Genomic DNA, 20,288 nt, shown 5'->3' with positions numbered 1-20,288 from the left:
AGGACCCTCCGGACAGCAGCTCCTGTAGCGACACAGGTGCGGCGGATCCGCCGTATCGATCTCCCGATACGAAGCTCTGAACATAGGTTGGCGGGTGGCCGAGGTGGTGCTGGATGGATGTCCGACGATCAGCAAGCAGTGCTAGGCCCCTCTTGCCCGAGTTGGAATGTGGTACACCGCGTGGCAGCCTGCGACCTCTCTCCCCTTGCACGGAGAGGTCCGTCTTGCGCCAAGCCCAGGAGGAAGAGAGAGCAGGGCTTTGACTTCTTAAATAGTTCTTCCCAGCATTCTCTCCAATGACAGCAAAGATCCCTGGGATATGTAGTCCAGGTACGGAGTCATAAAAAGCAATTAACAGTCTGAGGAACTACTCATTCCACAATGCCTTTGACCACCAGGCACGTAAACCCACTTAATAACCAGACCAATTTTCAGCTTTCGGTGCTCTCGCAATTTGAATGACAATTACTTAGTCATACAACATTGTACCCAAATGAAATTTTCGTCCTTTTTTTCACATAAATAGAGCTTTCTTTTGGTGGTATTTAATCACAGTTGGGTTTTTTATTTTTTGCGTTATAAGAGAAAAAAGACTGAAAACTCTGTAAAAAAAATGATTTTTTCTTTGTTTCTGTTATAAAATTTAGCAAATTTAGTATTTTTTCTTAATTCTTTTACATAATGTGAAAGATGAAGTTACGCCGAGTAAATAGATACCCAACATGTCACGCTTCAAAATTGCACACGCTCGTGGAATGGCGCCAAACTTCGCTACTTAAAAATCCCCATAGGCGACGTTGCAGGGTATTGTGGGGTATTGCAGGGTATTGTGGGGTATTGCAGAGTAGTGTGGGGTATTGCAGAGTAGTGTGGGGTATTGCAGAGTAGTGTGGGGTATTGCAGAGTATTGTGGGGTATTGCAGAGTATTGCACAGTATGGATGGAGTATTGTTTGTATGGGGCAGGGATGGCTGAGCAGGGATGGATGGCTGGATCTGTGACTGCATTTGTCACAGATCCAGCCCGCAGCAGCTGCTGCTGCTTCCGCTCTCTCCCCTTTCCTCTCACACTGTACCGTTCGGTACAGAGAGGAAAGGGAGGAACCGGCGTCATCACATGATGCCGGTTTGTTCACAAGTGATCGCTCCGTCATTGGACGGAGCGATCACGTGGTAAACCGCCGATATCAGCGGCGATTTACCGTGATCCGGACCCGGCGGGAACGGACATTCCCGTGTGCGCGCCCCATGGGGTGCGCGGGGAGCGAGATTCTGGGAGGACGTCCATGGACGTCCTCCCAGAGTTAAGGAACCGCCTTGTAGATGTAAATTGTCTATAGGGCGGTGATTAAGCGGTTAACTTGGCTCACAAACATGATGTCAGTTGATAATACTGGGCAATAGAGGGACATGCAATGCATAGAAATACCGGAGGAACACTGTACTTTATAATTGTAGTCCACATTGCTACATACATAAATTAATTTTGAACTTATGGCAGTGGAACAATCCGACAATACTTCAGGATTAATAGTTTTGAATTTAATATAAGGGACAGGGACATGTTCTTGTATATAATAAAACATTTAAAACTGCTAGGGTTCAAAAAGCACCATTGTACATTAGCTATTATTGTAGTTGAGGTAGAAGAATTCATTTTCACAGTATTGTATCCCATGAAGTCACAGAAGGCTGGACCTTCTTCATAACTAAACCCAACTTAGAAGACTGGTCTACCACGTGATTCCTCAATTAAAGGGTTGCCAACTGTCCCTTACTATGGGTACATCTCTCACTTTCAGGAGTGTGTTGCACCATCCCTCCGTTCTTCTTAACCTACAGTCCCCAAGTATTGACAAATGTCAATCATTAAGACTTTTTTTCTGTATTGGAAGTCAATAAAGTGCATCTCTCTGGAAGAATCGGGTTGCTGCTGGAAAATTACTTACAACAGGATCCAGTATTGGCTTTTGAGATTTCATATAGGTTAATTTGTTCTAAAGCTGAGAGCTGATAACCTACCAAACCACAACCAAAGTAAGTAGGAATATTGGCAATCCTACACAAGACAACAAGAAAAAGTCAAAAGTCCCTGTAACGACTCTGACCAAAATCCATGTGATGTCTTCTGGCTACGACTGTAGACTGCTGCTCCTCCATTTTGAACAGGTACATGATCCGATGTCCATGAATGGCTTTTTACTCTAACCAAAAATTTACCATCCAGGTTTCTGAGACAAAGACGTCTGAGGCATTAAATGGCTGAAGGGAGAGAATAAATGATATCCAAATACAAACCCCTTCAGATACAGATAAAAACCAAGGCAAGGTTCTCCTCAACTCACGATGGAAAGTTTGTCCTTACTATTTTCACTTTTCTTCTTGGTAAGAGTTTCATGTTACAAATGATGACCAGCAGCATGAGGAAGACCACCGGACAGAGGACTACCGAGACCATCCCAACTGAAATACAAAGAAATTGGTCTATGACTTAAACATCAGCCAGAAGACAGGGCCCTCCGATTCCTACTTTATTAAATTGTATTGTAATTTGTACTGTCTGCCCTCATGTTGTAAAGTGCTGCGTAAACTGTTGGCGCTGTATAAATCCTGTATAATAACAATAATAAGACCATCACAGAAGACTTACCTGCCTCTAATGGACTGTAGCCAGTAGAATGTGTGTGCAACTTTGGTTCGTCCTAGAAGACACAACACCCGAATTGATGAAAACTTTATCGCCAAACAAAGACCTACCCCACTTATGTATCTAAAAATTGTACAATAAGCAAAGTCAATTAAGTGAATGTTTAATCATAACATGGCCTGCATAACCAGAACACCTACCATTGACCAGGGAGGACTGGGAACCTTTGGCCCAAGATGAAAACACAACCAACTTACCCTTCTAGTTGAATGTTTAGGCATCACTTTACCTAGCTTAACCAGAATACCTACCATTGACCAGGGAGGACTGGGAACCTTTGGCCCAAGATGAAAACACAACCAACTTACCCTTCTAGTTGAATGTTTAGGCATCACTTGACCTAGCTTAACCAGAATACCTACCATTGACCATAGAGGACTTAGATCCTTTAGCTTAGGGGGAAAACACAACCAACTTACTCTTCCAGTTGAATGTTTAGGCATCACATGACCTAGCTTAACCAGAACACCTTTCATTGACCAGGGAGGACTGGGAAACGTTGGCCTAGGAGGGAAAACACAACCAAATAGCCCAGGGGTAGGCAACCTCGGCCCTCCAGCTGTGGTGAAACTACAAATCCCATCATGCCTCTGCCTTTAGGAGCCATGCCTGTGATTGTCAGGGTCTTGCAATGTCTCATGGGACTTGTATTTTCGAAACAGCCAGAGGGCCGAGGTTGCCTACCCCTGATCTAACCCTTCCAGCTGAAATGTTCAGGCATCACATGGCCTAGCTTAATCAGAATACCTACCACTGGAGGACTTAGAACCTTTAGCTTAGGGGGAAAACACAACCAACTAACTCTTCCAGTTGAATGTTTAAGCATCACATGGCTTAGCTTAACTAGAACACCTACCATTAACCATGGAAGACTTGGAAACTTTGGTCTGGGGGGGGGGGGACGACAACCAACTAACCTTTCCTGTTGAATATTCAGGTGTCACTGGCCTAGAACACGTTCCATTGACCAAGGAGTACTGGGAACCTTTGGTCTGGGGGGGGGAGGGGGGACACAACCAACTAACCCTTCCAGGTTGAATGTTTAGGCATCACATGGCCTAGCTTAACTAGAACACCTACCATTGACCATGGAAAACTTGGAACCTTTGGCCTGGGGGGGGGGGGGGGACACAACCAATTAACCCAGCTGAATATTCAGGCATGACTAGCCTAGCTTAACCACAACACTTTCCATTGACCAAAAAAGACTGGGAACGTTTGGCCTAGGGGCAAAACACAACCAACTAACTCTTCCAGTTGAATGTTTAGGCATCACATGACCTATCTTAACTAGAACACCTACCATTGACCAAGGAGACCTGGGAATATTTGGCCTAGGGTGAAAACACAACCAACTAACCCTTCCAGTTGAATGTTTAGGCATCACATGACCTAGATTAACCAGTATGCCTTCCATCGACCAGGGAGGACTGGGAACCTTTGACCTAGGGGGAAAACACAACCAACCAGCCCTTCCATGATGGGGACTGATTCCCGTGGGCTTAAAATCTGTTCCATACAAAGTGTATCATGGTGCCACATTGAATGGTGAGCTTAGGACTTTGTTGTGACACATCTGACAACATCAACTTCCTTTGCAACTCTCGGCATTCGTTCACATGACATCCCAGAATCTCTGAGTTAGAGAGACTTCCCTCTGCAAAAGGTCAGAGCAGGGAGCAGGTAGCTTTATTTTTGCCAAGCATGTATCTGCCCTGCTCTAATTAGGGTCTGAATGATGGAGTATCCCTACTCATGGACACCATTCCAATACATATGATCAGTACTGACCCAGGGAGCAAATTCCCCCTGGTCCAGTCTTTCCCTGTTGTGGACAGTTGTGACCATGGGCCCAGATTCAGTAAGCAATTGCGCCTGCGTAACCATAGGTTACGCAGCGCAATTGCTTACTTGCGCCGGCGTTACGAATGCTCCTGATTCAGGAACATCGTAACGCCGACTGCAGGCTAAAATCTGCGTGGCATATGGCTCTTATGCCACGCTTATTTTAGGCTGCATTCTTGCGTTGGCCGCTAGGGGGCGCTCCCATTGTGATCAGCGTATAGTATGCAAATTGCATACTAACACTGATTCACAAAGTTGCGCGGGCCCTGCGTACGCAAGTTACGGATTTTCCATACGGCGTCTTTAGCGTAAGTCTGCCCCTTCTAATAGTAGGGGCAGCCAATGCTAAAGTATACCGCCCTTCCCGCGTCGCGACGTTCAAATTTTACGTCGTTTGCGTAAGTGATTCGTGAATGGCGCTGGACGCCATTCACGTTCACTTTGAAGCAAATGACGTCCTTGCGACGTCATTTGCCGCAATGCACGTCGGGAAAGTTTCCCGACGGAGCATGCGCTCTACGCTCGGCGCGGGAGCGCGCCTAATTTAAATGATTCCCGCCCCCGGCGGGATCATTTACATTGCGCGCGCTTACGCCGGGCAATTTTGCCGGCGCGCCCTCGCAATTTACGTAGCTACTGCTCCGTGAATCGAGGGCAGCGCAAAATATTTGCGTGGGCGCAGGGCAAAAACGTTGCCCTGTGCCTCCGCAAATAAAACGCAAATGTACCTGAATCTGGGCCATGGATTTGGAATCATCATGGTAGGTGTTCCAGCTCGGGGCATGCCTTGGTTTGGGAAAAGCACCACGGTGAGTTAAAAACATAGAGGCCTGAAATTCTTATGGCTCCTCGATAGGTGTTTCTTAAAATTGTATTATTAAATGTCAAGAACTTTTGCTTTTCGGTTGGATGGTCAAATCAAACATTGTTCTCATCTGTTGTTCCATCCAAACAGTGGCGGTGCGTCCATAAGGGCCGCAGGAGCGCCGCCCCTTCTCTCCTGCACCGCTCTATCAATAGATATATTCATGCATTACATGAATCTATCTATTGTCGTCGCTGCCACCCCCCTATTCTGGTGTCTGGCCCCTTGTCGGGCGCCGGGCATCTGAATTACAGCGGCGGGGGTGTTTTAGGAGTTACCTGATTAGAACTGTGGGCTCTAATAGGCTTTCAAATTGGTAAGGAGCGGGCGCACTTCTGTGCGTTCGCTGCTTACGTAGTGCTGTGTTAGGCAAACGATTTATTCGTTTGCCTAACACTGACCCACCTCTCAGCCAATCAGGTGCACCGGATCTGGTTACCTGTCACCTGATTGGCTGAAGTGACAGGTGCTGTGATTGGACTCCAATCAGGCGACCAATCATAGCAAAAGACGGGTAGAAGATGGAGAAGACATGGAGGACTCAGATGGAGCGTGGAGGACAGTGCCGTGATGACCCGAAACAGATAAGTGACGGGCGGGGGGCACACTGGCAGCATTTGATGGAGAACACTGGTGGCAATTGACGGGGCACACTGGCAGCATTTGACAGGGCACACTGTCAGCATTTGACGGGGCACACTGGCAGCATTTGACGGGGCACACTGGCAGCATTTGACGGGGCACACTGGTGGCATGGAGGACTCAGATGGAGCGTGGAGGACAGTGCCGTGATGACCCGAAACAGATAAGTGACGGGCGGGGGGCACACTGGCAGCATTTGATGGAGAACACTGGTGGCAATTGACGGGGCACACTGGCAGCATTTGACAGGGCACACTGTCAGCATTTGACGGGGCACACTGGCAGAATTTGACGGGGTACACTGGCAGAATTTGACGGGGCACACTGGCAGCATTTGACGGGGCACACTGGCAGCATTTGACGGGGCACACTGGCAGCATCTGATGAGACACACTGGTGGCATGGAGGACTCAGAGCGTGGAGCGTGGAGGACAGTGCCGTGATGACCCGAAACAGATAAGTGATAAGTGACACTGGCAGCATTTGATGGAGCACACTGGTGGCAATTGACGGGGCACACTGGCAGCATTTGACGGGGCACACTTCCAGCATTTGACGGGGTACATTGGCAGCATTTGATGGGGCACACTGGCAGCATTTGACGGGGCACACTGGCAGCATTTGACGGGGCACACTGGCAGCATCTGATGAGACACACTGGTGGCATCTGATGGGGCACACTGGCAGCATTTGACAGGGCACACTGGCAGCATTTGACAGGGCACACTGGCGCCATCTGATGGGGCACACTGGCAGCATTTGACAGGGCACACTGGCAGCATCTGATGAGGCACACTGGTGGCATCTGATGGGGAACACTGGCGGCATCTGATGGGGCAGTATAGCGGAAATTGATGGGCACACTGGCAGAAATTGAGGGCACACTGGCAGAAATTGATGGGCACAGTGGCTGCATTTGATGGGCACAGTGGCGGCAATTGATGGGCACAGTGGCGGCAATTGATGGGCACAGTGGCTGCGTTTGATAGGCACAGTGGCGGCATCATTTTGAGCACCAGCCGCCACTGCATCCAAAGGCTCATATGTCTATTATGTCCTTATTTTGGGAGTTGTGGGAGGAGCTCTCGCTTCTGTACTCACTATGTAGGTCTGCGGTCGGTCCTTCAGACAGGTGACGTTTTTCTCTTCCAGGAAACGGTTGAGGAAACGATGGCTGCAGTCACTGAACAGGTCATTCATGTTGCATCTGCAGAGCAGACAATATGTGGTTACTTCGGAAGCTGTGATTTTCATAAAGGATATTAAAGATATTATTTTCATGACATCTCTTTTTATTTGAAGACCCAGTGACATCATCACCGGTCTCTTTGCATTGCAGGCAGATCATGGCTGGTGGAAGGCGCAGGCAGGGAGCTGTACATACCTCCTAAAAATATCACAGTCCTCGGCCTCAGTACTCCTCTCAAGAGCCCTGAGCTCTAATGCAAGCATTGGGCTGGCCCCTGGGAGGCGCTATGAAAATAGCTTGAGGGATGAGTTCAGTCTGGGCGCTCCTGGTCAGATAGCAATTAAAATGAAGACCACCCTAGGTAACGCCCACATGGTTACTATGTACAGCTGCACCAGTTTTAGCAAATCTCCCCCTATATCCGGGGGCGGACTGACAACTCATGGGGCCCCCGGGCAATAGGAGATTATGGGGCCCCCAGGCAATAGGAGATTATGCCCCCCCCCCCGGCATAGGAGATTATAGGGCCCCGGGCAATAGGAGATTATGGGGCCCACGGGCAATAGGAGATTATGGGACCCCCAGGCAATAAGAGATTATGGGGCCCCCAGGCAATAGGAGATTATGGGGCCCCTGGGCAATAGGAGATTATGGGGCCCACGGGCAATAGGAGATTATGGGGCCCCAGGCAATAGGAGATTATGGGGCGCCAGGCAATAGGAGATTATGGGGCCCCCAGGCAATAGGAGATTATGGGGCCCCCGGGCAATAGGAGATTATGGAGCCCCGGGCAAAAGGAGATTATGGGACCCCGGGCAATAGGAGATCATGGGACCCCGGGCAATAGGAGATCATGGGGCCCCCCGGCAATTGGAGATTATGGGGCCCCCGGGCAATAGGGGAATATGGGGCCCCTGGGAAATAGGAGTTTATGGGGCCCCCGGGAAATAGGAGTTTATGGGGCCCCTGGGCAATAGAAGATTATGGGGCCCCCAGGCAATAGAAGATTATGGGGCCCCCAGGCAATAGAAGATTATGGGGCCCCCAGGCAATAGGAGATTATGGGGCCCCCAGGCAATAGGAGATTATGGGGCCCCCAGGCAATAGGAGATTATGGGGCCCCCAGGCAATAGGAGATTATGGGACCGCGGGCAATAGGAGTTTATGAGGCCCCCGGGCAATAGGAGATTATGGGGTCCCCGGGCAATAGGAGTTTATGGGGCCCCCAGGCAATAGGAGATTATGGGCCCCCCAGGCAATAGGAGACTATTAGGCCCCCGGGCAATAGGAGATTATTCGACCCCGGGCAATAGGAGATCATGGGACCCCGGGCAATAGGAGATCATGGGGCCCCCCGGCAATTGGAGATTATGGGGCCCCCGGGCAATAGGGGAATATGGGGCCCCCGGGAAATAGGAGTTTATGGGGCCCCCGGGAAATAGGAGTTTATGGGGCCCCCGGGAAATAGGAGTTTATGGGGCCCCTGGGCAATAGAAGATTATGGGGCCCCCAGGCAATAGAAGATTATGGGGCCCCCAGGCAATAGAAGATTATGGGGGCCCCAGGCAATAGGAGATTATGGGGCCCCCAGGCAATAGGAGATTATGGGGCCCCCAGGCAATAGGAGATTATGGGACCCCGGGCAATAGGAGTTTATGGGGCCCCCGGGCAATAGGAGATTGTGGGGTCCCCGGGCAATAGGAGTTTATGGGGCCCCCGGGCAATAGGAGTTTATGGGGCCCCTGTGCAATAGAAGATTATGGGGCCCCCAGGCAATAGATTATGGGGCCCACACAGTATACACACACACACACACACACACACACACACACACACAGTATACATACAGAGTATACACACACAGTATACATACACACACTGAAAAGGTACTTGAGAGGCGGGGCAGCTATAATATTGTGATTTTTTTTTAAAAACACAGATTTTTACATTCTGTCCCTGGTTTTACTGAGGCTGGCATCCTTGATGGTGCCCCCTAGTGGCATGGGGCCCTCGGGCAGTGCCGAGTGCCCGAATGGTCAGTCCGCCCCTGCCTATATCTCATTATTCTGTTTGTCTCCCTGAATGAAGACAAATGCCACCATAAGTACCTGTTGTACATATAATGTCCACTGGGTGGCACTGTATCCACAGTACATTGTAAAAAGTTGGCTGCTAATTGGTGCTGAATTTGCACCAAATTCACCTCTGTCATTAGCATAAAATACGCTTTTTGGCACCGAAAACAAATGTGGATTTCATTATAAACACCCCCAAAGTGTCATTGTAGTTCAACACACCAAGTGTGATCTATCCCGTAGGGTTAGGCTGTGTTGAACTATGATGATCAGCATTGCTGAAAAAATACAGCATGTTAGCATTTTTTGCACACAGCAACACACAAAAAAAAAAAACGCATTTTAATGCACCACAGAGCTCTGTTTTGCATAGACTTAAATGAAGCGTCATAAAAACGCTGAGTGTTGCACCACCCCTACCACATGAATGGGTCCCAAGACTGATTCCTAACCAAAAGTCTTATAAGCAGAACTGTTTAATTATTATATATATATTTATTTATATTTTTTGGAAAGTAGGATTATTGGAACCCATTCATTTTGTCCCTATATCCTGGGGTAGATTGTAGCCTGAGAATATTTGACTTCGCCCCATTCGCACAGAATTTATTTACATGCAGAACTACAGATCCAAGGGGTTAGGTTAGGGTCCAAAAAAATACATTAAAAAAAATTATATATATAAATTTATTTATTTTTTTGGACCCTAACCAACCTCTAACCCCTTGGATCTGTAGTTCTGCATGTAAATTAAGTCTGTGCGAATGGGGCGAAGTCAAATATTCTCAGATCAAATGTGTAAATGGGAAACATACTGTATTAAGGCCACTAGATAGAGCTGCAGAGCATAGTTGTTTCCTACCGTGTATAAGACCATACAAACAGAACAAAAGATTACAGCGCACACATACAAAAATGTCATTTAAAATCCTACAAGGCTATTTAACCACTTAGGCCCGGATTCACAAAGCACTTACGCCGACGTATCTCGAGATACGCCGCGTAAGTGCACATATGCGCCGTCGTATTAATGCGCCAGACTCTGAAACCAAGATATGCCTGAAAATAGGCTTCATCCGACCGACGTAACTTTCCTACGCCGGCGTATCGCGGGCGCATATTTACGCTGGACGTATGTAGCGCTCCCCTTGATTTCCTATTCAAATATGGAAATTAAGGAGACACGGCGATTCACGAACTTACTTGCGCCCGGCGCATAATATACGCGGTTTGCGTAAGTCGTACGTCCGACGCAAAGTTATTCTCCATAGATGAGGCGCAACCCGTGCAAAGGTATGGACCAGGGAACACAGCCGTCGTATCTTATGTCGTTTACATTGTACGTGAATATGACTAGGCGTAGGTTACGTTCACATCGTAGGCAGTGATCCGTCGTATCTTAGGGAGTAGTTCCGACGGGATTCTGAGCATGCGCACAGGGATACGTCCACGGGACGGCGCATGCGCTGTTTGTTTTAAGTACTTGGATGGCACTCGGCCCATCATTTGCATGGGGTCACGCCTCATTAGCATGGCTCACGCCCACTTCCACTTACGAGGACTTACGCCTAAGAAACCCAGCGCAGATTTGGTGGCAAGTGCTTTGTGAATTCGGGGCTTGCCTCTCTGCGCTGCTTCGGCGTAGCGTAAAGAAGATAAACTACGGCGGCATAAATATGCGCCGATGTATGGGAATCCGGGCCTTGGTATTTAACCTTAGGCAAAAGATGGCCATAAGGTGGCTCTCAAGTCCTCGGCTCCTCCGGCCACGGGGGGGGGGGGGGGCATGAGTGCAGCGCGCGCGCCAGCCGCATCACTGCGGTGCCGATGCGCGTGCCTGGTGGCCGCGATGTCCGCCAGGTGCCAGCGATCGGCCGTTACGAAGACAAGGACATGGATCTCTGTGTGTGTGAACACACACAGATCCACGTCCTGCCAGGGAGAGAGGAGACTGATGCTGTGTCCCTTGTACATAGGGACACAGATCGGTCACCTCCCCCAGTCAGTCCCCTCCCCCCACAGTTAGAAACACTATGCAGAGAACACATTTAACCCCTTCCTCGCCCCCTAGTGTTAACCCCTTCCCTGCCAGTCACATTTATACATTTATATCAGTGTATATTTCTAGCACTGATCGCTGTATAATTTGTGAATGGTCCCAAAAATGTGTCAAAAGTGTCCGATGTGTCCGCCATAATGTTGCAGTCCCAATAAAAATCGCAGATCGCCGCCATTACTCATAAAAAAAAATAATAAAAAAAAATATATAATAATTCTGTCCCCTATTTTGCTTATTGCGATTTTAATTTTTTTTGTTACCAAAAATATGTAGAAGAATACGTATCGGCCTAGACTGAGAAAAAAATAATTTTTTTTTTTTGTTTTTTTTTAATTGAGATATTTATTATAGCAAAAAGTAAAAAATATTGGGCTAGATTCAGGTAGGGGCGCGCATAGTTACGGCGGCGCAGCGTATCGTATTTACGCTACGCCGCTGCAACTAAGGCCGGGTACACACGGACAAACATGTATGGTGAAAGCGGTCCGTCGGACCGTTTCCACCATACATGTCTGCCAGAGGGCTTCTGTACGATGGTTGTACACACCATCGTACAGAAGTCCGCGCGTAAACAATACGCGGGGCGTGTCCGCGGTGTCGCCGCGTCGATGACGCGGTGTCGCCGCGACAATGACGCGGCGACGTGGGCGGCCCGCCTTTAAAATGCTTCCACGCATGCGTCGAAGTCATTCGACGCATGCGAGGGACGGCGGGCGCCTGGACATGTACGGTAGGTCTGTACTGACGACCGTACATGTCCGAGCGGGCTGAATTCCAGCGGACTGTTTTAAAACAAGTCCAGGAATATTTGTCTGCTGGGAAAAGGCCCGGCGGGCAAATGTTTGCTGGAATTCGGCCCGCTCGCGCCCACACACGACCAAACATGTCTGCTGAAACTGGCCTGCGGGCCAGTTTCAGCAGACATGTTTGCTCGTGAGTATGGGGCCTTACAGGAGCAAGTGCTGTATTCACAAAGCACTTGCTCTGTAAGTTGCGGCGGCGTAGCGTAAATGGGGCCCGGCGTAAGCGCGCGTAATTCAAATGTAGAGGGGGGGGGCGTGTTTTATGTTAATGTGTGATGACCTGACGTGATTGACGTTTTTTACGAACGGCACATGCGCCGTCCGTGTACATATCCCAGTGTGCATTGCTCCCAAGTACGCCGCAAGGACGTATTGGTTTTGATGTGAACGTAAATTACATCCAGCCCTATTCGCGAACGACTTACGCAAAAGACGTAAAAAATGCACAAATCGAAGCGGGAACGACATCCATACTTAACATTGCGTGCGCCTCATAGAAGCAGGAGCAACGTTACGCCGAAAAAGCCTTACGCAAAGGACGTAAAAAACTACCGCATGGCGCACGTATGTTTGTGAATCGGCGTAACTAGGTCATTTGCATACTCTACGCTGAAAACAACGGAAGTGCCCCTAGCGGCCAGCATAAAAATGCACACAATTATACGCCGCCGCATTCAAGTTACGTTGGCGGAGGAAGCCTATTTTTCCAACGTATCTGCCTTCGAGAATCGGCGTAAAGATACGCCGGCGCAGATTTGAATTTACGGCGGCGTAATACGGTGGGAATGTCCGTGTCCGTGATAGCGGCGGTTTACCAGGTGATCGCTCCGTCCAATGACAGAGCGATCAGTTGTAAACAAACCGGCCATCCATCCCTGCTCCACCATCCCTGCCCCATTCCCATACTGTGCAATACTGTGCAATACCCCACAATACTCTGCAATACCCCACAATACTGTGCAATACCCCACAATACTCTGCAATACCCCACAATACCCTGCAATACCCCACAATACTCTGCAATACCCTGCAATGTCGCCTATGGGGATTTTTAAGTAGCGAAGTTTGGCGCCATTCCACGAGCGTGTGCAATTTTGAAGGGTGACATGTTGGGTATCTATTTACTCGGCGTAACTTCAGTCTTTTTTCTCTTATAGCGCAAAAATAAAAAACCCAACAGTGATTAAATACCACCAAAAGAAAGCTCTATTTGTGTGAAAAAAAGGACGAAAATTTCATTTGGTTACAGTGTTGTATGACTGAGTAATTGTCATTCAAATTGTGAGAGCACCGAAAGCTGAAAATTGGTCTGGTTATTAAGTGGGTTTACGTGCCTGGTGGTCAAGTGGTTAAATGACATTTTTGTATGTGTGCGATGTAATCTTTTGTTCCCATTAGAAAGATTTCCCATAACTTCCCACTCTGTTCTCAATACCATAGCTCCCAACTGTCCCTGATTTGGAGCAATGTCACTCTGTCCCCCTCATTCCTCCTCATTTTCTTCTGATCTATATAGATGTATATAAAATTCACTTTTTTGGCATCAAAAGATGTTTTCCAGCCATAAACCTTCCCTCCGATTTCTAAATTGCTGCATTTGTAAATTCCAAAAGCCAATATAAAGGAATAGTAGTGGTAAAAAAAAAGCACTTGTGGGTTTTACCAATCTTGTTTTTTGTGCAATTCTCCTTTAAGGGGGTGTGGCAAGGGGTGTGTCCTATGCCTTCATACTTTTGCTGATAGGTGTCCCTCATTCCCATCTCAAAAGCAAACCTACCAAGCCTTAGGCTGCAGCCTGGACACTTCCCACCACTACCCCCTAGGAAGCTTACCCAGTACGTCGGGAGAGTAGGCATTTCCCTTTGGCAGCGGGGCAGTAGCAGTTCTCCGTATCGTGGCTCATTCCAAGATTGTGACCCATCTCATGAGCCACATACTTGGCGAGTTCTCTGGCGCTGAGTCCCGTGTCCTGGGAAACAACAAGCATTATATGAGAGAGCCGACACTTCACCAAGAGCTTGCCGATATCACCTAAACACTTCATTGCTTATTTGTTCCCTGGGGGGAGGGGAGGGGGACGTTCAAAAAAGTTTGGGATCTTCGGGAACCCCCCTGAAACCATTTATTGATCCTGAGGGTTGGGGAGAATAGCCTTGTTTAACCACTTAAGACCCAGACCAAAATGCAGCTAAAGGACCCCGGCCAGGTTTTGTGATTCGGCACTGCGACGCTTTAACTGACAATTGCGCGGTTGTGCGACGTGGCTCCCAAACAAAATTGGCGTCCTTTTTATCCCACAAATAGAGATTTCTTTTGGTGGTATTTGATCACCTCTGCGGTTTTTATTTTTTGCGCTATAAACAAAAATAGAGCGTCAATTTTGAAAAAAATGCTATATTTTTTACTTTTTTCTATAATAAATATCCCCCAAAAATATATAAAAAAACATTTTTTTCCCTCAGTTTAGGCCGATACGTATTCTTCTACCTATTTTTGGTAAAAAAAATTGCAATAAGCGTTTATCGGTTGGTTTGCGCAACATTTATAGTGTTTACAAAATAGGGGATAGTTTTATTGCATTTTTATTAATTATATATTTTTTTACTACTAATGGCGGCGATCAGCGATTTTTTTCGTGACCGCGACATTATGGCGGACACTTCGGACAATTTTGACACATTTTTTGGACCATTGTCATTTTCACAGCAAAAAATGCATTTAAAATGCATTGTTTACTGTGAAAATGACAGTTGCAGTTTGGGAGTTAACCACAGGGGGCGCTGGAGGGGTTATGTGTGACCTAATATGTGTTTATAACTGTAGGGGGGTGTGGCCGTAGGTGTGACATCATCGATTGTGTATCCCTATAAAAGGGATCACACGATCGATGACGGAGCCACAGTGAAGAACGCGGAAGCTGTGTTTACATACAGCTCTCCCCCTTCTTCAGCTCCGGGGACCGATCGCGGGACTCCAGCGGCGATCGGGTACTAGCACAGGACGTACCTATACGTGCATGTGCCCAGCCGTGCCATTCTGCCGACGTAAATGTGCAGGAGGCGGTCCTTAAGTGATTAAATTACAATTTCAATATAATGGATGAAACGGGAACTATAGTCAGAAAGGGGCCTTTAACTTCTTCAGACCCGGGCCATTGTAAAAGGACGGACACAAGGTGGCTCTACAATGCCGGGAGGCCATCTTTTTACAACCTCGGGTCCTCCGGCCACTGGGGGGCGCGCACGCGTACCCGACGCATCACTGAGATGCTGATGCGCGTACCTGGCAGCCACGATGTCCGCAGTGACAGAGCTAGGACCGTGGATCTCTGTGTGTAATGATGAGGTGTAAACACACAGATCCACGTCCTGTCAGGGAGAGGAGACCGATGCTGTGTCCCTTGTACATAGGAATACAGATCGGTCACCTCCCCCAGTCAGTCCCCTCTCCCCCCACAGTAAGAATCACTCCCAGGGAACACCTTTAACCCCTTGATCACCCCCTAGTGTTAACCCCTTCCCTGCCAGTCACATTTATACAGTAATCAGTCCATATTTATAGCACTGTTTGCTGTATAAATTGTGAATGGTCCCGAAAATGTACCAAAAGTGTCCAATGTGTCTGCCGCAATATCGCAGGCCTGACAAAAATCGCAGATCGCCGCCATTACTAGTAAAAAAATAAATATAACACAATGTCAGAATTCTATCCCCTATTTTGTAGACGCTATAACTTTTGCGCAAAACAATCAATATACGCTTATTGCGATTTTTTTTAACCAAAAATATGCAGAAGAATACGTATCGGCCTAAACTGAGAAAAAAAAAAGTAAAAAAAAAAAAAAAAATGGGATATTTATTATAGCAAAAAGTTAAAAATATTGGGGTGGATTCAGGTAGGGGCGTGCAATTTAAACGGCGGCGCAGCGTATCGTATTTACGCTACGCCGCCGTAACATACAGGTGAAAGTGCTGTATTCACGAAGCACTTGCTTCGTAAGTTGCGGCGGCGTAGCGTAAAAGGGGCCGGCGTAAGCGCGCGTAATTCAAATGATCCGGTAGGGGGCGTGGATCATTTAAATTAGGCGCGTTCCCGCGCCAAACGTACTACGCATGCGCCGTCCCTAAAATTTCCCGACGTGCATTGCGGAAAATGACGTCGCAAGGACGTCATTGGTTTCGACGTGAACGTAAATGGCGTCCAGCGCCATTCACGGACGACTTACGCAAACGACGTAAAATTTTCAAATCGCGACGCGGGAACGACGTCCATACTTAACATTGGCTGCGCCTCCTAATAGCAGGAGCAGCCTTACGCCGAAAAAGACTTAACGCAAACAAAGTAAAAAACGAACGCCTGGCGCACGTACGTTTGTGAATCGGCGTAAGTATGTAATTTGCATACTCTACGCTGACAACTACGGGAGCGCCACCTAGCGGCCAGTGTCAGAATGCACCCTAAGATACAACGGCGTAAGAGACTTATGCCAGTCGTATCTTAGGCTACAGTCGGCGTATCTAGCTTTCTGAATACAGAAAGTAGATGCGCAGCTTTGGAATTACGCGGCGTATCTATGGATACGCTGGCGTAATTCTTTCCTGAATCTACCCCATAGTGTTTTTTTCAAAATTGACGCTTTTTTTTTGTTTATAGCGTAAAAAATAAAAACCGCAGAGGTGATCAAATACCCCCAAAAGAAAGCTCTATTTGTGGGGAAAAAAGGACGCCAATTTTGTTTGAGAGCCACGTCTCATGACCGCGCAATTTTCATTCAAAGCGTGACAGTGCCGAAAGCTGAAATTTCACCTGGGCAGGAAGGGGGTATATGTGCCCAGTAAGCAAGTGGTTAAATACTGCCATCCAAGCTTTTCAACACCTGAAATTTGGTAGCAAAATGCAACTAAGTAGAAGAAAAAACAACTTTGGCTATTGTAGGGATAAATAGAATGTTTTTATTTACCTTGATGATACCCCCACTCTGACCCCTGGTACACATCTTGCCTAGAAACGCCTCTCCCAGGGCGTGGTTCCTGAAGTGCGCTCCGCTGTGAGAGGTGAGAAGAGACAACGCTGGTCAGAATTCAATCCGTCTTGATGAGAAACCACCACACTGACTCAAACACTTTTTATGACAATAACTTGCATATAAGCCTTTAAAATCAGCACTTTTGTTTTTTCATGTTAGAGTCCCATAGACTTTAACGGTGTTCCGTGGTTTTTGAATTTGCCGCGAACATTGCATAATGTTCGCTGTTCGGTGAACAGGCGAACATCCAAAGTTCGAGTGGAACTTAAAGCGGAGGTTCACCCTAAAACAATTATATACCATTACATCCAGCATACTTCCGACATCTACAGTATGCTGTTTTTTTTGTTTGCCGTACATACTGTTTTATTGTTATTTTCCCCCCCGGGTTCTGGCGGGACTGGGCGTTCCTATTCAGAGGTTAGATGATTGACGTCTGGTGAAAAAATTCCCCTGGTGCATAAGGGGCGTCACCAGTTTTCCGTAACTAGCCGACCTGCGAGTCAGCTCTATATGGCACCTGCGCAGTCAGCTCTACACGGCGGGCGCAGGCGCCGTATAGAGCCAACTCGCAGGTCGGCTAGTTACGGAAAACTGGTGACGCGCCTTATGCGCCAGGGGAAGTTTTTCACCAGACGTCAATCATCTAACCTCTGAATAGGAACGCCCAGTCCCGCGGGAGCCAGAACCCAGAAGCCGGGGGGAAAATAACAATAAAACGGTATGTACGGCAAAAAAAAAAAAAAACAGCATACTGTAGATGTCGGAAGTATGCTGGATCCTGGATGTAATGGTATATAGATGTCTTTTAGGGTGAACCTCGACTTTAACATCGGGCTTATCCCTACTGTTGGCTCATCCAGAGGGTCCATGTCCTACAACTGCTTACAGTCATGAGAATACTGCTGTCTTGCATCCCAGGCTCTGCATGGGAGTACATGTGGGCTGCTGTTCCTGACCTCCCAGGCCTGCTGCCTGGGCAGGACACGTGTGCTTTTAGAAAAAAATAAACCTGAGCTTAGGGGCCTACAAGCTAGTACTGCCTTTACAGAGGGCTTGCCTGGGAGGCCTGAAGCTGGATCCTGGATTGGAGCACCAGGGAGGGACTTTGAACAATTCGGGAGTCTGGTGGCTTGTCCAGAGTAGGGTGACCACATTTCCAAACTACCATTCAGGGACACCCTCCCTTCCCAAAAATCAGCTTGTGCTGTAACGAATCACAGTACAGTGATTGGACACAAGAGGCGGGATTTATGATTTCTCCAATCACAAGCAGGGGGCGGGATTGTGCTCCTCCAAGCATTCCCGGCCAGGACAAGTACTGTAAGTGAGTAAAACGGTGATGTGGTGGCCTTTTTTGGGGTATCAGATTGGCCCGGGGGGGGGGGGGGGTAGCTGTGTCAGTTTCATTCAGGGACACTGTATTATCCTGGAATAAATGTGCCCGGGACAGACATGCAAAATGCGGGACTGTCCCGGGCAATCCGGGACACGTGGTCACCCTAGTCCAGAGGGGTTCATGTCCTACAGCTGCCTACAATCAAAAGTGCCAATGTGGCTTTAATGTCCTTTTTTGTATCAGCTGTAAGTAGGGTTTTCTGTGTGTTGTTCTTAGGAAATCTTGTGGAAGCTCTCTTGCCTCCCAGGCTGTGCATGAAGTAAGTGATGCAATTATATACAATCTAATATAAACTATGTAACTATTGCATATGTGTATTAACTCAGGGGTGCCCAACCAGTGGCCCGGGGGGACACATGTGGCCCACAGAGCCCTCTGATGTGGCCCACGACCTCCTGTTTTGGGATGGTGGGTCGGCAAGCCCAGATCGCGGGTTTCCGACCCTCTATCCCAGAGCATCAGTGTTTTAATTGAAGTTATCGATAGAGGAAGCACGTGGCTGAGGGGGGGGGGGTGTCAGAGCTGCAAAAGGTGTTTCTTCCTGTATAGCGCCGGCTGCTGTCACAGGTGGAGTGATACCAAATTCACTCTGCCAGGGACAGCAACAGCCGGTGATACTAGAATAGAAGCCTGTTATTAAAGGCAAGTATAGTGCTAAAATCACAATGTATATATGGACGTATCTGCTGGGTTACCTGCACTGTGCCATAGACTTTTGTTATTAGCTGCAGGTGTAGTGCACTTTAAGAAAGTGCACTACACCTGCAGGATATACTAGAAGTCGATGGCAAAGTGCAGCTAACCTGCAGGAAAGCCACAGGTGCACTGCGCTGCACCCACGGCGTGGGTAAACCACAGCACATCGGTGTGAAAGCGGTCTTAGGCCCCATTCACACGATCAGTCCAACCCAATTGGACCCTCCATTCACCTCTATGGAGCGGCAGATGTATCTGACCCCTTCTGTCTGGGCAGATCGGATGGTCTATAGCAGGGGTCTTCAAACATTCTAAACAAAGGGCCGGTTTATTGTCCTTCAGACTCTTGGAGGGCCGGACTTTGGCCAGTGGGAGTGAAAATGTTCCTGGCATCGGTGGGAGTAAACATCTGGTATAAGGGGGAGGAATAGTGCCCCATTTCTGGTATCATAGGGAGGAATAGTGCCCCATTGCTGGTATCATAGGGGGGAATAGTGCCCCATTGCTGGTATCATAGGGAAGAAAAGTGCACCATTAGTGGTGTCAGTGGGAGAAATGGTGCTCCATTGTCAGTGTCAGATGGCAGAATAGTGTCTTGTATCATTGGGAGGGATAGAGCTTCAAAGGCCGGATATAGGCAAGCAAAGGGCCGCATCTGGCCCTCGGACCATAGTTTGGAGACCACTGTATAGAGTAGAGTGGGCTGTATCTGTGTTTGCATATCCAGTGTGGACATAGGCCTGTCACCCTCTCGCTACGCTCATTGTGGCCAACGACTGCTTGGAAAGTTGCTTAAGTGGCCCCTGCTCTTCAAAAGGTTTGGCACACCTGTATTAACTTGTCTAATCCTATAATTAGCTAGTCTATTAAGACTCTGATAAGCACAATGATATAAGGTTAGCTATTAAAACAAACACATCTGCTTAGTAAAACAATGTTACATTTATTTCCCAAGAAAATAGGAATATGCCAACATCAAACAT

At 47.9% G+C, this 20,288-nt stretch overlaps 1 protein-coding gene across 1 annotated transcript in view; it reads right to left on the bottom strand.

Annotated features, from left to right (window-relative positions):
- Positions 1 to 1,519: 1,519 nt before the first annotated feature.
- Positions 1,520 to 20,288, bottom strand: part of ADAM33 (ADAM metallopeptidase domain 33) — a 75,814-nt gene continuing 57,045 nt past the window's right edge. Inside the window, exons 10-14 of the mRNA XM_040335581.1 lie at positions 17,145 to 17,229; positions 14,017 to 14,153; positions 7,160 to 7,265; positions 2,650 to 2,701; positions 1,520 to 2,462 (exon numbers count right to left, since the gene is read on the bottom strand). Coding sequence (XP_040191515.1) covers positions 2,341 to 2,462; positions 2,650 to 2,701; positions 7,160 to 7,265; positions 14,017 to 14,153; positions 17,145 to 17,229 — 502 coding nt within the window. The 3' untranslated portion in view covers positions 1,520 to 2,340. The remainder of the gene's footprint in view (positions 2,463 to 2,649; positions 2,702 to 7,159; positions 7,266 to 14,016; positions 14,154 to 17,144; positions 17,230 to 20,288) is intronic.

This window comes from Rana temporaria, chromosome 1, assembly GCF_905171775.1.
Source record: "Rana temporaria chromosome 1, aRanTem1.1, whole genome shotgun sequence".
NCBI lineage: Eukaryota > Metazoa > Chordata > Amphibia > Anura > Ranidae > Rana > Rana temporaria.
This window is presented reverse-complemented; position numbering and strand designations above follow the sequence as displayed.